This window comes from Pelodiscus sinensis, chromosome 7 (genome assembly GCF_052426305.1).
Source record: "Pelodiscus sinensis isolate ZL-2025 chromosome 7, ASM5242630v1, whole genome shotgun sequence".
NCBI classification, from domain to species: Eukaryota; Metazoa; Chordata; order Testudines; family Trionychidae; genus Pelodiscus; species Pelodiscus sinensis.
The window spans coordinates 42,996,979-43,013,115 of record NC_143058.1 but is presented as its reverse complement, the minus strand read 5'-3'; the positions used below and the strand labels follow the sequence as shown (position 1 = coordinate 43,013,115).

The 16,137-nt window shown below is 46.1% G+C and overlaps 2 protein-coding genes across 13 annotated transcripts in view; one reads left to right on the top strand and one right to left on the bottom strand.

Moving 5' to 3' along the window:
• Positions 1-13,268, bottom strand: part of DCAF17 (DDB1 and CUL4 associated factor 17) — a 47,740-nt gene extending 34,472 nt beyond the window's left edge. The window contains exons 1-4 of one of the 7 annotated variants that reach the window (XM_075933616.2): positions 13,071-13,204; positions 12,550-12,782; positions 9,060-9,163; positions 6,672-6,762 (exon numbers count right to left, since the gene is read on the bottom strand). In XM_075933616.2, the coding sequence (XP_075789731.2) occupies positions 6,672-6,762; positions 9,060-9,163; positions 12,550-12,756 (402 nt within the window). In that variant the 5' untranslated portion in view covers positions 12,757-12,782; positions 13,071-13,204. The other 6 variants (XM_006138979.5, XM_089779759.1, XM_089779762.1 and 3 more) reach the window with 6 other exon arrangements.
• The window catches only part of METTL8 (methyltransferase 8, tRNA N3-cytidine), a 218,229-nt gene that overhangs the window by 159,400 nt on the left and 42,692 nt on the right, over positions 1-16,137 (top strand). For 2 of the 6 annotated variants that reach the window (XM_075933618.2, XM_075933620.2), the window contains exon 1: positions 13,236-13,514. The exons of 2 other annotated variants lie outside the window; for them this stretch is intronic. The gene's annotated coding sequence lies outside the window, so the exon portion shown is untranslated. Of the gene's footprint in view, positions 1-13,235; positions 13,655-16,137 lie in introns of those variants that run through there. 2 more of the 6 variants (XM_006138982.5, XM_014581511.4) reach the window with 1 other exon arrangement.

Genomic DNA, 16,137 nt, shown 5'->3' with positions numbered 1-16,137 from the left:
AACTTTCCAGTTAGGGACATGTGATCATTCTTGCAACTTTCATTTGCTTCCCCATGAGAAGTAATTTTTTCTGTGGGAAAGCAAAAAAATCTACATGGGACATTAATTCTGTGCATGTACAGACATGCAACATTTCCCCAGGAGTAAAATTCCCATGCAATTGTTTCACTCAATGCAGAGAAGTCTTCAATGGAGTGAACTGGCAATATATGTTTCAGACCCTGGATAAATGTAGGTTGGGAAAATATTCATTTAATGGATAAAAATTTTAGGATCCTAGAGTTGTGACTGGAATATAACAAATACCACAATTATCTCCCCTGCCCCTTTCATCTGTTTCAGGGAACAAGACAGGAAAGTCCTCTCTCCTATTCAATTTAACATTAGAACTGCTTGCAATACAAATTAGTGAACATGAAAATATTCAAGGGAACAGAAACTCAAGAGACAAATGTTTCTATGTGCAGATAAAATCCTCCTATTGATTAAAAATTCAGATCAATCTATTCTAAATATTCTAAAAACAACAGAAAACTGGTGAATTCTCTGGCTACAAGATATATTGAAATACATTTGAAACAATAAAGATCTCATTGGTTTTAGATGGAAGTGGTTCTTCTTGTATAAGGCTATTTAGATGGCAAGACAAAACTCAGATATTTTGGCATCCTTTTCCCTAAGGAAATTAAAAGCACAGTCAAAGTTACCCTCACCCCATTAATCATGCAGTTAGCAAACTGTATACTTAGATGACAGACACTAACTCTCTCCCTTTGGGCAAAAATAAACAATCAACATGAATTCCATTCTGAGCATTCTTTTTACTCTGAATTCCTTCTCCATCCATATTTTTCCCTTTTATTTTTACCAAATATGAAAATATGTTTTGGACTCTTTTGTCAGGCACTAGTAACAAACCCAGAATCCCCATACAAAGACCACACTGCCTGTCAAAACAAGTTTTAGCTATCCCAAATGTAAATTTTACCATCAAGCAATAATTCTTAGTCACTGGCATAGTGGCCCATTCCTTCATGCTGTAGAAACTCAGACTGTTTCCAGCTGGAAGCAGAATTGGTTGCTTCTTTCCCCCCTTTCCAATGTGCTGCACTTGGATTTCTACTGATTCCCCTAAAGAGCAATTACCAGCTATTGTGGCAGCCAGAAACACTTGGCATACTATGTCTACTAAATTTAAAAATTGCCCTCTTCTACATACCAAGAACTCTCTATTGGGGTAACTTGAAACTTTATATAGCTGACAATTTCATCATTTGGCCAGATTGAATTAGGAAAGATTTTCTGACCATCAGAAAGTAACTTAAATTCTTACAAGAACAGTCCAGGGTGGGGAAGGGGGTGCATGAGTAAAGGTAGGGAGGGCTCAAGGCTGGGAGTGTGGCCACTGCACTGCCCGGACACCTGATCCCCAGGGCGGCAGGGACCACACTGCCGAGCTGCCCAAACACTGGGGCTGGCGGGAGTGTTGGGGACCGTGCTGCTCAGACATCTAAGTACTAGGGCTGGCCAGAGATCACATTGCCTATGCTGCCCAAGCACGGGGTTGGAGCCTGTTTGATCTGTGGCTGTGCAGCCCAGGGTACTGGCAACATCCAAAGCCCAGCCCCAACTGGCCAGTCTCTTACTGGTGCAATAGCTTAGGGTATGTCTACACTACCACCCTAGTTCGAACTAGGGTGGTAATGTAAGCAACCGGAGTTGCAAATGAAGCCCTATTCCGAACTACCTAGTCGGCACGGAGTCCTCACTAGCGAACATTTAAAAATGGCGGCGCCCGGCAAGATGCAAATGAAGCCTAGGAAATTCAAATCCCGGGCTTCATTTGTAACTCCAGTTGCCTACATTACCACCCTAGTTCGAACTAGGGTGGTAGTGTAGACATACCCTTACTTCCTTCCACCTTTGACTATTACTCAATTTATTGAAAATTATACCATCCAACTTTTTACAATATTCAAAGAAAGGCTTAATCTATAGACTAAGGAGCTGTAATATGTCCAACTTAAATGGGTCATCTCCTACCTGTTGTTCCCGATGCCTGTACTGCTCCGACCTAACTGAACTACATTCATTTCTCAAATATTACCCAGATTGCCAAGACCTACAGCAACACTATCTGCACTCTTGGCTAGCAAATTTGAACTAAACATGGATTCTCTAACAAATAAATTGGAGGAGGTACTAGGTCAATTTCTCTCTACTAACCAATGGAAACACATTTTAGCCAGTGCTCCACACTGTTACTTGGATCGTTGTTTCAAAAAAACTCATCTGAAGGATGCACTGTTCAAATAAGTGAGACAAATAGTGGTGCTGTGATTCAGTAGGCACTAACTTAACCTGTATGTTCCTAGAATCCTCCTAGACCCATGTATAATATAATGAAATTGTGTTACAGACTAAACATGCAATCTTAAACCTACTTGATGTTATCTGGAGGCAGAATAAATCTGAGCATTTTTAGCTCAGTAGGGCATAGGGACGTAAAAGAGTAGTTGATTAGTTGACTACTTGATAAGCCTAGGCTTATCAGATAATCAAGTCGACTACTCACATTTCTCCCCACCCTTGCTGCCTCTATATCAGAGGCAGCAAAGGGGCAGGAAGCAGGAGCTGGTGCTGGGAGAGCCAGCTTAAAAGCTGGTTAACCCCCAGCACCATCTCTGCAGTGCAGCTTGCCTCCCCTGCCCTTGTGCTGGTCCCTCTCTTACAGGCAGCAGCAAGGGTGGGCCAGGGAAGGCTGTTCCGGCAGCAGCACCTGCCCATGGGGGATCCCAGTGGGGAGTTGGGACCTTTCACAAACAGGAGCTGCTGCTGCGAAGCAAGCCCTGTCCGCAGTCAGCTTCCACGGAAAGGGGCTGCTGTATTTAGGAGCTGGGTTGGCAGGGCAAGCAGCCCAAGTCAGTCCCTGCTTGCACCAAGCCCTGGACCATACCCCACTGCGGCTACCTTCCAGCCATTAGGAATTAAGCATGGCTGCCACTGACAAATTGAGTAGTCGATAAAAATTCTATCAACTATTCAATTAGTAAGATAAACTCATTTTAACATCCTTTGTAGGGCACTAATAATTATTTAAAAACTAGTACAGGCAGTCCCCGGGTTACGTACAAGATAGGGACTGTAGGTTTGTTCTTAAGTTGAATCTGTATGTAAGTCGGAACTGGCGTCCAGATTCAGCCGCTGCTGAAACTGATCAGTTTCAACAGTGGCTGAATCTGGACGCCAGTTCTGACTTACATACAGATTCAACTTAAGAACCCCAGGCATCCCCAAGTCAGCTGCTGCTGAAACTGATCAGCGGCTGATTCCAGGAAGCCCGGGGCAGGGGCTTCCTGTAGTCAGCCACTGGTCATTTTCAGCAGCTGCTGACTAGGGGACACCTGGGGCAGAGCAGCTGGGGTGCTGCTGGGTTGGTCCAGTGGCACCCAGAGCGGCGCTACGGGACCAACCGGCAGCGCCCCAGCTGCTGTACCACAGGCGTCCGGAGCAAAGCCGCGGAGCACAGGGGCAGCGGGACAGCCCAGACGCGCCGTGGCTATCCTGCTGCCCTCGGGCTCCACGGCTTTGCTCTGCTCTGCTCCCCGTCCCCCAGGTCTGCAGACCAGGGGGAGGGGGAGCAGAGTAGAGCCGAGCGGCGGAACGCGCGGCCAGCTGACAGCCCAGACGCATCTGGGCTGTCAGCTGGCCGCGTGCTCCGCTCTGCTCCCCCCCCCTGCAGATCAGGGGGAGGGGGAGCAGAGCGGAGCACAGCAGAGCGGCGGAACGCGCGGCCAGCTGACAGCCCAGACGCGTCTGGGCTGTCAGCTGGCTGCGCGTTCCGCCGCTCTGCTCTGCTCCGCTCTGCTCCCCCTCCCCCTGGTCTGCAGACGGGGGGGGGGGGGAGGGAGCAGAGCGGAGCGCGCGGCCAGCTGACAGCCCAGACGCGTCTGGGCTGTCAGGTGGCCGCGCGTTCCGCCGCCGCTTTGCTTCCTCTCCCTGGTCTGCTCGAGACCAGGGAGAGGAAGTGCCCCGTTCGTAACTGCGGATCCAACGTAAGTCGGATCCGCGTAACTTGGGGACTGCCTGTACTACAATTGAAGATTTAAGCACAGACTCTGTAAGCTTGCGCCCCCGTGGGGCTCTTACTACATTTAAAAGGCTGACGTGCAGCTGGATTAGCGAGCGCCCCCTCTTAATGACTAATCGAGTAGTTGACAGAAATTCCATCAACTACTCCATTAGCTGATTAATTGAAATTTAACATCCCTACTTTGCACTTGTCTTTCAGAATTTCATCTTTTTGTTTTCAGACTAAATCTCTGCAGACTAAATCTGTCAAGGTTGTTTTGAATTCTAATGCTGCCTTCCAAAGTAGCTGCAACCATTCCAAGCTTGGTGTCATCAGCAAATTCTATAAGCATGTTCTCCACTCCGTTGTTAAAGTCATCAAATGAAAATATCGAGGAGTACTGGACCCAAGACAGACCCCTCGGGTGTTCCCTCTGATATATCCCCAAGTTTGATAGAGAACCAGTAATAACTATTCTTTGAGTACAGTCTTTCAACCATTTTGCCTTACAGTAATTTTTTCTATAGCACATTTTCCTAGTTTGATTGAGAATGTCATGTGCAACTGTGTCAAAAGCCTAAGCAAAAAGCAAGATATATTATGTGTACAGATTTCTCTCCTCTTCCCCATCATCAATCCATTAGTTAAGTAATCCTGTCAAAGAAGGAAATTACAGGCAGTCCCCGAGTTATGCGGATCCGACTTATGTCGGATCCGCAGTTACGAACGGGGTTTGCTCCGCGTCTCCCTGGTCTGCTGGAGACCAGCAGACCAGGGAGATGGAGAGCAAAGCCTCTGAGGACGCCGGCAGTGGGACAGCCGCGGCACGTCTGGGCTGTCCCGCTGCCCGCGTACTCCGCGGCTTTGCTCCGTGTCTCCCTGGTCTGCTGGAGACCAGCAGACCAGGGAGACGAGGAGCAAAGCTGCGGAGGACCCGGGCAGCGGGACCGTGGTGCGTCTCGGTCCGCCGCCCGCGTCTCCCTGGTCTGCTGGGGGGGGGGGGGGAGGGCGCAGCTAGTGCGTCCCGCCCTCCCCCCCAGCAGACCAGGCTTTCCTCCGGACGCCTGTGGTAGAGCAGCTGGGGCGCTGCCGGTTGGTCCCGCAGTGCCGCTCTGGGCGCTACTGGACCAACCCAGCAGCACCCCAGCTGCTCTGACCCAGGCATCCTGATTCAGCCGCTGCTGGTCAGTTTCAGCAGTGGCTGACTTGCGGACGCCTGGGGCAGAGCAGCTGAGATGCTGCTGGGTTGGTCCAGTAGCGCCGAGGAGTGGCGCTACTGGTGCAACCCAGCAGCACCCCAGCTGCTCTGCCCCAGGTATCCCCAAGTCAGCCGCTGCTGAAACTGACCAGCTCTGACTACAGGAAGCCCGAGGCAGAGTTGCTCTGCCCCGGGCTTCCTGGAATCAGCCGCTGATCAGTTTCAGCAGCAGCTGACTTGGGGACGCCTGGGGTTCTTAAGTTGAATCTGTATGTAAATCGGAACTGGCGTCCAGATTCAGCCTGTTGAAACTAATCAGCGGCTGATTCCAGGAAGCCCGGAGCAGAGCAACTCTGCCTCGGGATTCCTGTAGTCAGCCGCTGGTCAGTTTCAGCAGCGGCTGAATCTGGATGCCAGTTCTGACTTACATACAGATTCAACTTAAGAACAAACCTACAGTCCCTATCTTGTACGTAACCCCCCCCAGCAGACCAGGAAGACCCGGGTAGTGGACCGAGACGCACCGCGGTCCTGCCGCCCGGGTCCTCCGTGGCTTTGCTCCCAGTCTCCCTGGTCTGCTGGAGACCAGCAGACCAGGGAGACCGGGAGCAAAGCCTCTGAGGACGCCAGCAGCGGGACAGCCGCAGCGCGTCTGGGCTGCCCCGCTGCCGGCTTCCCCCGCGGCTTTGCAAAGCCGGCCCCGCGGAGGGGCCCTGGCAGCGGAGCAGCCCAGGCGTGCCTGGGCTGCCCCCCTGCCGGCTTCCCCCGAGGCTTTGCAAAGCCGCGGAGGGGATCAGGCAGCGGAGCAGCCCAGGCGCGCCTGGGCTGCCCCCTGCCGGCTTCCCCCGCAGTTTTGCAAAGCCGCGGAGGGGCTCGGGCAGTGGAGCAGCCCAGGCGCACCTGGGCTGCTCCGCTGCCAGAGCCCCTCCGCGGCTTTGCTCCGCGTCTTCCTGGTCTACAGACCCGGGAGACGCAGAGCAGCTTTTCTTGCCCGGGAGTACACGGGCTGCGGGACCACGAGGTCCCGCAGTCCGTGTTCGTAACTGCGGATCCGACGTAAGTCGGGGACTGCCTGTAATTGCTCCAAGCAAATAACATAATGTATTAATGTATAATGTTTTGAAAAAGGTATTTAGGTTAACTGAAAATGTTTGAGGGGAGCAGATAGGTCTCTAAATACTTGGCTTCTTCCATGAAATAACAGCAAAGCTCCAACCAACTTCAATGGAAGCCTTCTGCAGGCATCTGAAGACAGAAATTGGCTATAATTTAATAAGAAACATCATCCCCATTTTATGAAATGTTTGGTTTCAATTTTGTCTACATTATCAGTGAACTGTTCTTCCACAGCTAAAACAGTTACTATGTTTCAAAATGTACTCAGTAAAAAAGTAACCTTACCAATGGGCATTCCAATAATAATGCATCCTCTATTTTTTCTGATTTAGAACATGATGGCAATTGATAAAGTATTCTTGGCTCTTGTGCAATGCTAAGAAGAAAGGATTACAAACAGTCAGTCTACTACATATAAACTACATGGCTGTGTCTAGACTGGCCAGTTTTTCCGGAAAATCAGCCGCTTTTCCCGAAAAACTTGCCAGCTGTCTACACTGGCCGCCTGAATTTCCGCAAAAGCACTGATGATCTCATGTAAGATTGTCAGTGTTTTTGCGGAAATACTATGCTGCTCCCATTCAGGCAAAAGTCCTTTTGCGCAAAACTTTTGTGCAAAAGGGCCAGTGTAGACAGCTCAGCTTTGTTTTCCGCAAAAAAGCCCCGATCGCAAAAATGGCAATCGGGGCTTTTTTGCGGAACAGCGCGTCTAGATTTTGCGGAAAAGCATCTGTGCCAATCTAGACACTCTTTTCCGAAAATGCTTTTAACGGAAAACTTTTCCGTTAAAAGCATTTCTGGAAAATCATGCCAGTCTAGACGTAGCCCATCTGTTAACAGGTCAGTTAAATCATTACTTTCTCCTCATGCAGTCAGCATTCAGGACTATTCTTATTTTGGCCACTGTTTCTCTGTAGTAATCTCAGAATTTGAGTAAGATGCGCACCCTCCCAAGATAATATGCCATTAAAAAGATGTCTAAAATGTTTAGCTAGGTGAAAAGTCAAGATGTACCAGTAATGTTCTTATTTTAGTAACATAATTTTTAAAAGAATTAAACAGGAAATAAGAAAATTAACTCAGGAACAAAAGACCATCAAAAACTTCATCACTTGCAGCTACAAGTGCATGACACACTTCTTCCACCTTGCTTTCTCTAATGCAAATTTATAGCAGCATTTTCTCTCTCTCTCTCTCCCCCCCCAACCAAAATTCTTCACAGAATGCACAATTCCCCCTGCCTCATGAGAGAAGAAAAAGAATGAGGAACACATGACAGATGTTAGTCATGTTGCTTATTGCATGACTAGAAGGTACTCAGATTCTACAGTGATGTGGTGATATAAGAACCTATATAGATTTGAACTTGGGCTAAGGGGGAGCTATCAGTTTATAACATGTTATTGTGCTAAATTCTTCTGAGTTACACCTATGTAAATGCAGAGTCACTTAACTGACTTGTACTGTGTAGCTGCCAGCAGAATTTGATCCATTAAATGTTATCAGGAGGAATCTCTTCCACTGTATCAGACTGTTGTACCTTTCATGGCGTAGGTGCCAGAAATTGAGAATTCTTGTATGGTTTAAAAATAGTAACAAATGTTTCCTAAAATGAACTCTGTCTCTAGTTCTGTCTTCTTTGGACTTATTATATGACATCCTTCTCGAAGCGTTTTACCTGCTGGAAACTTTCCACAAATTGGGCTGTGAGCTTTGTTTTGAGACAGTAAATTTCCAGGCACATCGCAGAGGATAAAGACCCATGAGATATCTCCTCTTTATCTCTTTCCTGCCCTGATTCTCTGGACTGTGGATTCCAATCTTCAGGAAGTCACCTGAGCAACTTATAAGCTAACAGTTTATCCCATCATTGCTATGAACCTGATATAAGAACTCTGCAAGTATTTGTACATCTTTGATCTATTAACTATTATTAACTTTTTTATTCTTTTTTTATTATTATTAATCTTTTAGTTTATAATTACTAAAGGATTGGCATCAGCATGATTATTGGGTAATACCTGACACATACATTTATCTGGCTATGTTCTGATCTCATGGAATTAGAAGAATCCTATGTTTGATGCAACTGTTTTTTGGTTAAGACTCATCATAGAGTCTAGTGTCTGCAAGGTGAAACAAGGACTCTAATGTCTTAAGAGACTACACCTTTGACTTCTTATTAATCAATGTGGTAAGAGTGAAGTTTATTTCTGTTACTGGCTTGTTATAATCTAATGATAGAATAACCACCAATTTATGGTAAGACTGCCCTATTGTCCTGAATCTGTCATCCTCAGATGTGACCCACAGAGGTATGGTGACAACTACAAGAAATAAAACTTGTGTTCAGTCTGTTTAATTTGAATTCTGTGCTGTGCTGAACATCTTCAATTCCCTTTAAAGACCAATAATAGTTGAACATTGGCAGCATCTCTCAGGGTCAAGCCTTACTTTGCCAAAAGCAATGCAATATTTAATGCTACAGTTATTGTCTAACACTTAGAGATAATAAAATAAGGGTCCAATCCTGGGAACAATAGGCATATGGCTATTTACATTTACACAAGTGATCCCATTCAACTCAGTGGAATTACTCATGGGAGTTTCTAAGATCAGAGCCTGTGCAATAAAATTCAAAATAATTGCAATTTTTAGCAGTCAAATAATTACCTGCTCACGCAGCACCGATAATTGTCAAAATAAATTCTTCCCTGCTCATACACAATAGGAGATGTGGAATGAGTTGTCCAAACATTCTTGAATTTAGTATTTTCCTGAAATAATCAATGAATAGAAGGCTTTTATGACAAGCTGCGGCTTTGGAAAGTATTTCACTTGCCCCTACTACTTAATAGCTTATGTTAGCTGAACATAGTCCGTTGAACGCATAAAGGACTGTTTTAATAAATAATAAAGTTTCCTGAAGTTATATAGTTATTTTAAAAATTATTTTATTCTTTCTATAATTGCGCACTAGATGGACCCAGTTGTGAATACAGTAGTCACTGAAATAAGGCAATCGAGATTTTGATTTAAAAAATATTTGAAGAGAAAGTCTAGAAGAGGTGGGATGGGGGTAGGGTAGAGGAAAATGTAATAACATTTATGTATGGGCTTTTATAAGAGAACAAACAACAATAACAAAAGAAAAGAGATGCTTTACTAGATCCGGGCACTAAGGGAAATAAATGTTTATTATTAACTGATAGGTTAAAAATAAAATTGTCAATAAAATTTTCATGGAAGTCTTTCAGCTTAATGATAGGCTCTTATGTTGCAAATATGCATGAATATCCATACATATGTGAGTAGTCCCGCTGAATTAGTGGAGTTTTGGGATCCAGCCTACTCTTGGTTCTTAGAAGAAGGCATAGAAGAGAATATACACAGTAGTTTGCATAAGGAACTCAAGGGGTACATCTAGACTGGCAAGATTTTGCGCAAAAACTTGCCAGCTGTCTACACTGGCTGCTTGAATTTGCGCAAGAGCACTGACTTTGTAATGTACAAAATCAGTGCTTCTTGCACAAATACTTTCACGCTCCCGCTCAGGCATAAGCCCTCTTGCGCAAGAGGGCCAGTGTAGACAGGCTCCTTAATTTTTTGCACAAGAAAGCCTGATGGCTAAAATGGCCATCGGAGCTTTCTTGCGCAAAAGCACGTCTAAATTGGCACGGATGCTTTTGCGCAAAAGCATCCTTGCCAATCTAGACGCTCTTTTGCAGAAATACTTTTAACGGAAAAACTTTTCCGTTAAAAGTATTTCCGCAAAATCATGCCAGTCTAGACGTAGCCAAGATGTTAATGACTTCACTTGAATTACTCACATGCATAAAAAAAATTACTTGTACATTAATGATATCAGGATATGGGGTTGTAAATAATTTTATCTGTATTAATTAAGACCCCAGTCCTTTAATGAGAAGTATGTAGTCAAGTTATGGTCAGACAAAGTCCCATTAGCTTCAGGGAGCCTCATCTGGGTGCAGGAATTCCCTTTCACACATCTGGCTGCATGAATAAGGCAGAAGCCCTTAGATTGTTAAAACTGAAGTGATTTATATATACTAATTTACTTATCCTTATTTGAGCTATTTGTACATTTTTCTCAGCTTGGGCAATTATTTTTTAAATCCGTTTCACTTTGATTTATAGTCATCTTCAACTTCAGTTTCCTATTGCTGCAATGTTTGGTTTCCACTTCAGAGCCATGTTTATTTGTTTAAAGACAACTCCTGGTTTTTTAAATTGTGGAAGTCATTCTGTTGCACTTAGTTTAGCTCTATACCACAAATTTACACTGGTATAACTATGTCACCAAGGGTTGTGAAAAATCCCTAACTTATACCGAATGGGGCTGACAGCCACTGTGAGCCCAGGGGCAAGTTGTGTGTGTGTGGGGGGGGGGGGGGGTGTGACTCTGCCCCCAGAAGAGATGGAGCCTGGAACAGACACCTTTTAGTGCTATGGGCTCCCCCCCCCCCCCGAGCCCTCAGAGCTACATGGAGCCACCCTCTGGCAGCATTCAAAGGGGTCCAAGACTCCAGCTGCAAAAGCAGTAGTAGCAGCAGATGGGAGTTCAGGCTTCTTTGAATCTACATGTCCCAGGGTAATTTCCCTCTCCCCCATGCCTATCCGTGGGCCTGTTTATACCAATCTAGCCACCAACTAGTCAGCACTATATTGACAGAACTTCTCTCACCAGCTAATATGTCTTATGTAGTTGGATTAACTATACCACTGGGAGAGGCTCTCTTGTTAGTGTACTAGAGGCTTTACTGAAGTGCGATAGTTACTCCTGAGAGAATTCTGCATTACTGCACACATGCAGAATTCATGTCTCTGCAGAAAATTGTCTTGGAGAGGCTCTGCAGTTCTGCCTTTTATTCACCAGGGGCCACTGTGGTGCCAAAACACCCAGCAGTTATCTGATCAGTAGCAAAAGCCAGCAGCTGGTTGTGTTTCTTACAGGGCCCTGTTCATGGAGCCCAGTTAAAGAGTTCTGGGATCTGGAGGGGATAAAGTGGCACAAGGGGGATGGGGTGGTCACAGACTGCTATTCAGAAGGACTAGTGGGGTGACAGCACTGAGAGAGGGGCCGAACAGTAAGGCATGAGTGGTGGAAGCATCTGAACTGTGGCCCTATGCCCCTGTCACTCCCCCTTATGGCTGGTTAAAAGTAGGGGCATGCCAGCACCCCTGCAGTGCCACATGGGACCAGCCAGAGGCAGCATGGAAGAGGGTCTTTTATTCCCAAATAATTCCCCTATTTGCCAAAAATTGCTGTTCCATATTTCTCCCAGCCACATCCAACAATTCTCCAGGTTCACTCCCATGCTCCTTTTTTCTCCCTCAGCTCCCGCATTACCTTTGCCTACCCCAAATCTTTGCACTGCTTCTGAGGGGAACAGGAAATGCAGTTCTGTATTGAAGTTTAAATAAATTGTTCAAAGTTCTGTAGTAATATGCCCAGTAAGAAATGTATTAGTTAAAAAAAATCCTGAACCTGCTGACTGGTATTTTGAAATAACTTACCAAAATAATTGATGTTAGAATGATTATATTGAGTTATTTTGACAAATAAAATATGACTTTTTTCAAATTTTTAAAAAATAGATGTGCAGAATTGTTATTTTAGTGCAGATTTTTTTTTTTTTTTTTTTTTTAGCACAGAATTCCCTTAGGGCAGCCTGCACAAATAGGCAAAACCTATGAGTTTTGAAGTAAAATTTAAAGTTGGTGGTGCCCTTTAAATTGATATAATATTAAAGTTATGGTATTCATTATTTACAGTAGCCACCCAGATTCAAGTAATCTGAGTGAATGGTCTTAGAAAGAGTAACACGGTTATATTGCAGAGTAAAAGTGATTTACACATGGCATTGTCATTTTTTCTGCCATAAAATATTTGTCAGGTTTGACCGGTAAAGATGTTGCATCTCTTCCAGATTTTTTTCTGAGGTAAGTTTAATAGTATTGCTAACTCATTCTTAATCAAGAACTCAGCCAGTTTGCCCTCTCACACACTTCTCCTGTTTTGCATGTAATCCAGAGGTTACCCAAATTCCTGCACTAGACTGGAGTTTAGAATCTGATTTCTTTAGTCCATATATTCTGAACAAGGATTCATTCATTCCTGGAAAATGTTAGAAGCAGTTACCTGACACACTAGCTGTCTTAGGATTCCCATGTTTTTTCTGTGAGCGATACCCGCATCTTTTGTGTAAAATCCATGAGATCTTCTGGTTAGAAGGCGGCAGACACTGTGTATTTTAAAAGCATTGGAGGGGAGTCTCCTGGCTGAGGAGGAAGTGGTTGAATCTGGAAACATTTTTATTTTGGGGGAAAAGCTCGAATTCCTTCTCATTCCTGGCTCAGCCAGCAAGCGCGGGGCTGTGCGACACAAGGAGACAACAAGGCACATACACCGCTTCATCTTTCAATGCCACAAGCATGGACCCACTTGCTGACCCTTCCCTCCCCCAAACCCTGGACTCCTGTGAGCACAGGGTGAAATAAGCCGGGAAAGGGCTACCTGCACAGTCCCCGCTACGCTCCAGCCTGCATGCAAACGTACTCCTCCTGCCTGAGCAGCAGCCTCCCGGGCTCGGCGCTGCAGGCTGGAGTCGGGGCCCGTTCCCCCACGACTCGGTGCTCTGCCTGTTGGCGGTGGCAACTCACCCGGGCTGCTGCTGTGTATGTGTCTGACTCGGTCACGTTTGCAGCAGGCCCGTTCCCCGGGGCTGACATCGAGACATGCAAAGAGCAGAAGCCAATGGCGGGGGCTGGAGAGAGTAACACAACTTCCCAGCTGTCCCTGCTGCAAGAGATTCCCCCCCCCCCCGGCCTCGCTCAGCGCCGGGGAGTTTTTTTCAGACGCTTTCCAATGACGCGCCAAAACTACAACGCCCCAAATCCATTGCTCTTCGCTCTCTGTGCCGCTCCTCCCACGCGGCGCCTGCCGGCCTTCCGGGGGCATGTTTCCAGCTCGCCGAGCGGCTTCCCTCAGCTACAGGCGCGGGGCGAACAGCGCGTTCCGTTACAGGCGTTGCTGTCTCAGCCACTCGCGGGGCGGACGCTGCATGTGGAAAGGTTGCAGCGCCTGAGTGGGATGGAGCTGATGCGGTGAGCCCGGGGCAGCGTGCTACGCACTTGGTACCCAGTCCCCTTAAGCGTACACAGAGAGGCAGCCCCGGGGAAGATAGTAGCCAAATGGCCCGTGATTATTTTAAAGGATTTACTCTATAAACTAGAGCATTTGGAAGGTATGTGTTGGGGTGTTAATTCAAATGTTACTGGCTCTGTTCAGCAAATCAGGTATTCAGCACTAGCAAAATGTCTTTTTAAAGATCATGAAAATGTACACTGTGGGTGTAAACGAGAAGAGGTGAAGTACACACATTTCATCCCTGAACCTGCAAAGACTTATATACAGGAGAGTGGTCTCAGTGAAATCAGCAAGGTGCAGAAGAGCTTCAGAGGGGTAGCCGAGGTAGTCTGTAACTAGAAAAATTTAAAAAACAACAAATAGTGTTGTAGCACTTAAAGACTAACAAAACATGTAGATGGTAGCATGTGCTTTCGTGGGCATAACTCACTTCTTCAGATGACTAGAGTATTAAAAGTACAGATCCAAGAATAAAGAAGGGGGGGGAGGGAGGGAAAAAGACAGTGAATAGATTATTCAAGTACTTACAAGAGTCTGATAAGAACAATTATCACCTCCTTGTTTGTTTTTTTGGTTAAGTCACTAGGATGTGGAAGAATTAACCTTGTAGGTGAAGTTAAGTTCCAACCTTTCCCTGTGCATTTGGCTCCTGGAATTGGCCTGAAACAAGATGGTGACTTTGAGCACTCATTAATGGATCTCCATCAGGTTAAAGTGTTAAGGTTAAGAACACTTTAACCTGCCCTGGCACATCCCCTAATGCAGGGGTTCCCAAACTTTTTGACACGGGGACCAGTAAATCCATTCACGAACTTTTGAAGGACCGGTAACATTCATTTGTATATTCATTTATCAAATGATGAATATTCAAATAAGTTGTTTCTGGTCCTCCCAAAGCCCCCAGTGCCAGCTTTAAAAAAGCTTTTGATATGGTCACCCACAACATTCTTGCCATCAAGTTAAAGAATATGGATTGGAAAAATGGAGTGGAAGACAGACAGAAAGCTGGTTAGACCAGGGTTTCCCCAACTTTTTACTTTAGTTGGAACCCTTTTTTTTCAGTACTGTTTTTTGCAGACTAAAAATATAAACACATAAAGAACAAACTGAGAAAATACCAGACATATAACGTCTGGTATTTTCTCATTCGGTGCATTTTATTATTACTAGATGTATCAGTTTGTAGTTTCAAACTGCCTGGCTGCTAAATGTGCTCAGACTGCATGAGTGTGTCTACCAGCCAGCCAGTTCGCAACTACTCGTGGGGGTGGGGTCACAATAGAATCCCCAGGTCGGACTCACTCATGCTTTGTGTGGGGGGGGGGCAGTGCCCCGAGAGCTATGTGACTGGGTCAGTCCCGCTGCACCTCTGTCCAGCCCCACTTCCCCCAACCCCCTCCCAGACAGCTAGTTCTCCCCTGCTTCTCCTCCCAATCTCCCTTGGCCAGACCAGCTGCCCGCATCCAGCCCTGCTTCTGGCTGCCGGTTCTCTTCCCCCCACCCCTCCCGCCATCTTCCCTGGCCATCTCCCTACCCCCGGCAGCCCTGCTTCCGCCAGCCCCTCAAATCTCTCCCGGCCAGTTCCGATGCCTCAGGCAATCCCTGCTTCCGGCACCTGCTTCTCCCCTACACCTCCTCCCAATCAAGCCCTGCTTCCGCGGGCTGCCCCCTACCCCAAATCTCCAAAGCCTGTCCCAATTCCCCTGTCCAGTGCTGCTTCTGGTGGCCGGCTCTCCCTTCCTCCTCCTCCTCCCCTGGTCTCTCCCCTCCCCCCCACTCCTGACCTCCCCTAGCTACTCCTCTGCCGGGATCCGGAACATTGGGCTGCAGGTTATGCTCAGGCTGGCCAAGGGCTTGGCGGACCCGGTGTCACACAGGCACTCCGGGAGCCCAGAACACCCCAGCAACCATGCAGAGGCCCGGTATTTTTTTCCTGCGGCCCGGTATCGGGCCACTGCCCATAGTTTGGGAAGGCTACCCTAATGTGATCTATGCCATCAGATGCCCCACTGCAGTGTATATTGGCCAAACTTGACAGTCTCTGTGGGAAAGAATTAGTGGACACAAATCAGATATTCGAAAAGGCAACATACAGAAATCTATTGGAGAACACTTAATCTGTCTGGACACTGATTAATGGGTCTCCAAGTAACTTCATTTACAAATTTAATTCTTAATAGATTAGAATGAACAGAGATGTCATCTGGCTCACACACTACCTTCCACATCCTAATGACTTAACCAACCAATGGAGGTGCTAATTGTTCTGATTGGCCTTTTGTAACTTGAACAATCTATTCACTGACTTTTTTCTCCTTTTTTCCACTCCCCCTTTATTTATTCTTGTATCTGGACTTTTAATACTCCAGTCATCTGAAGAAGTGGGTTATGCCCACAAAAGCTTTAAGGTGCTACTAAACTATTCATTGTTATTTAAGTTTTTCTGTGTGCACAAGAGTTAAGCATATGGGCAAATCTTTGCAAAATTAGGGCATTATAAGGATTTCCTTGCTTGAGGTTCCTTATATCTGGCAAAAATAATGTCACATTTTTAAAAATCCCTCCTAAATGAAGGCATTT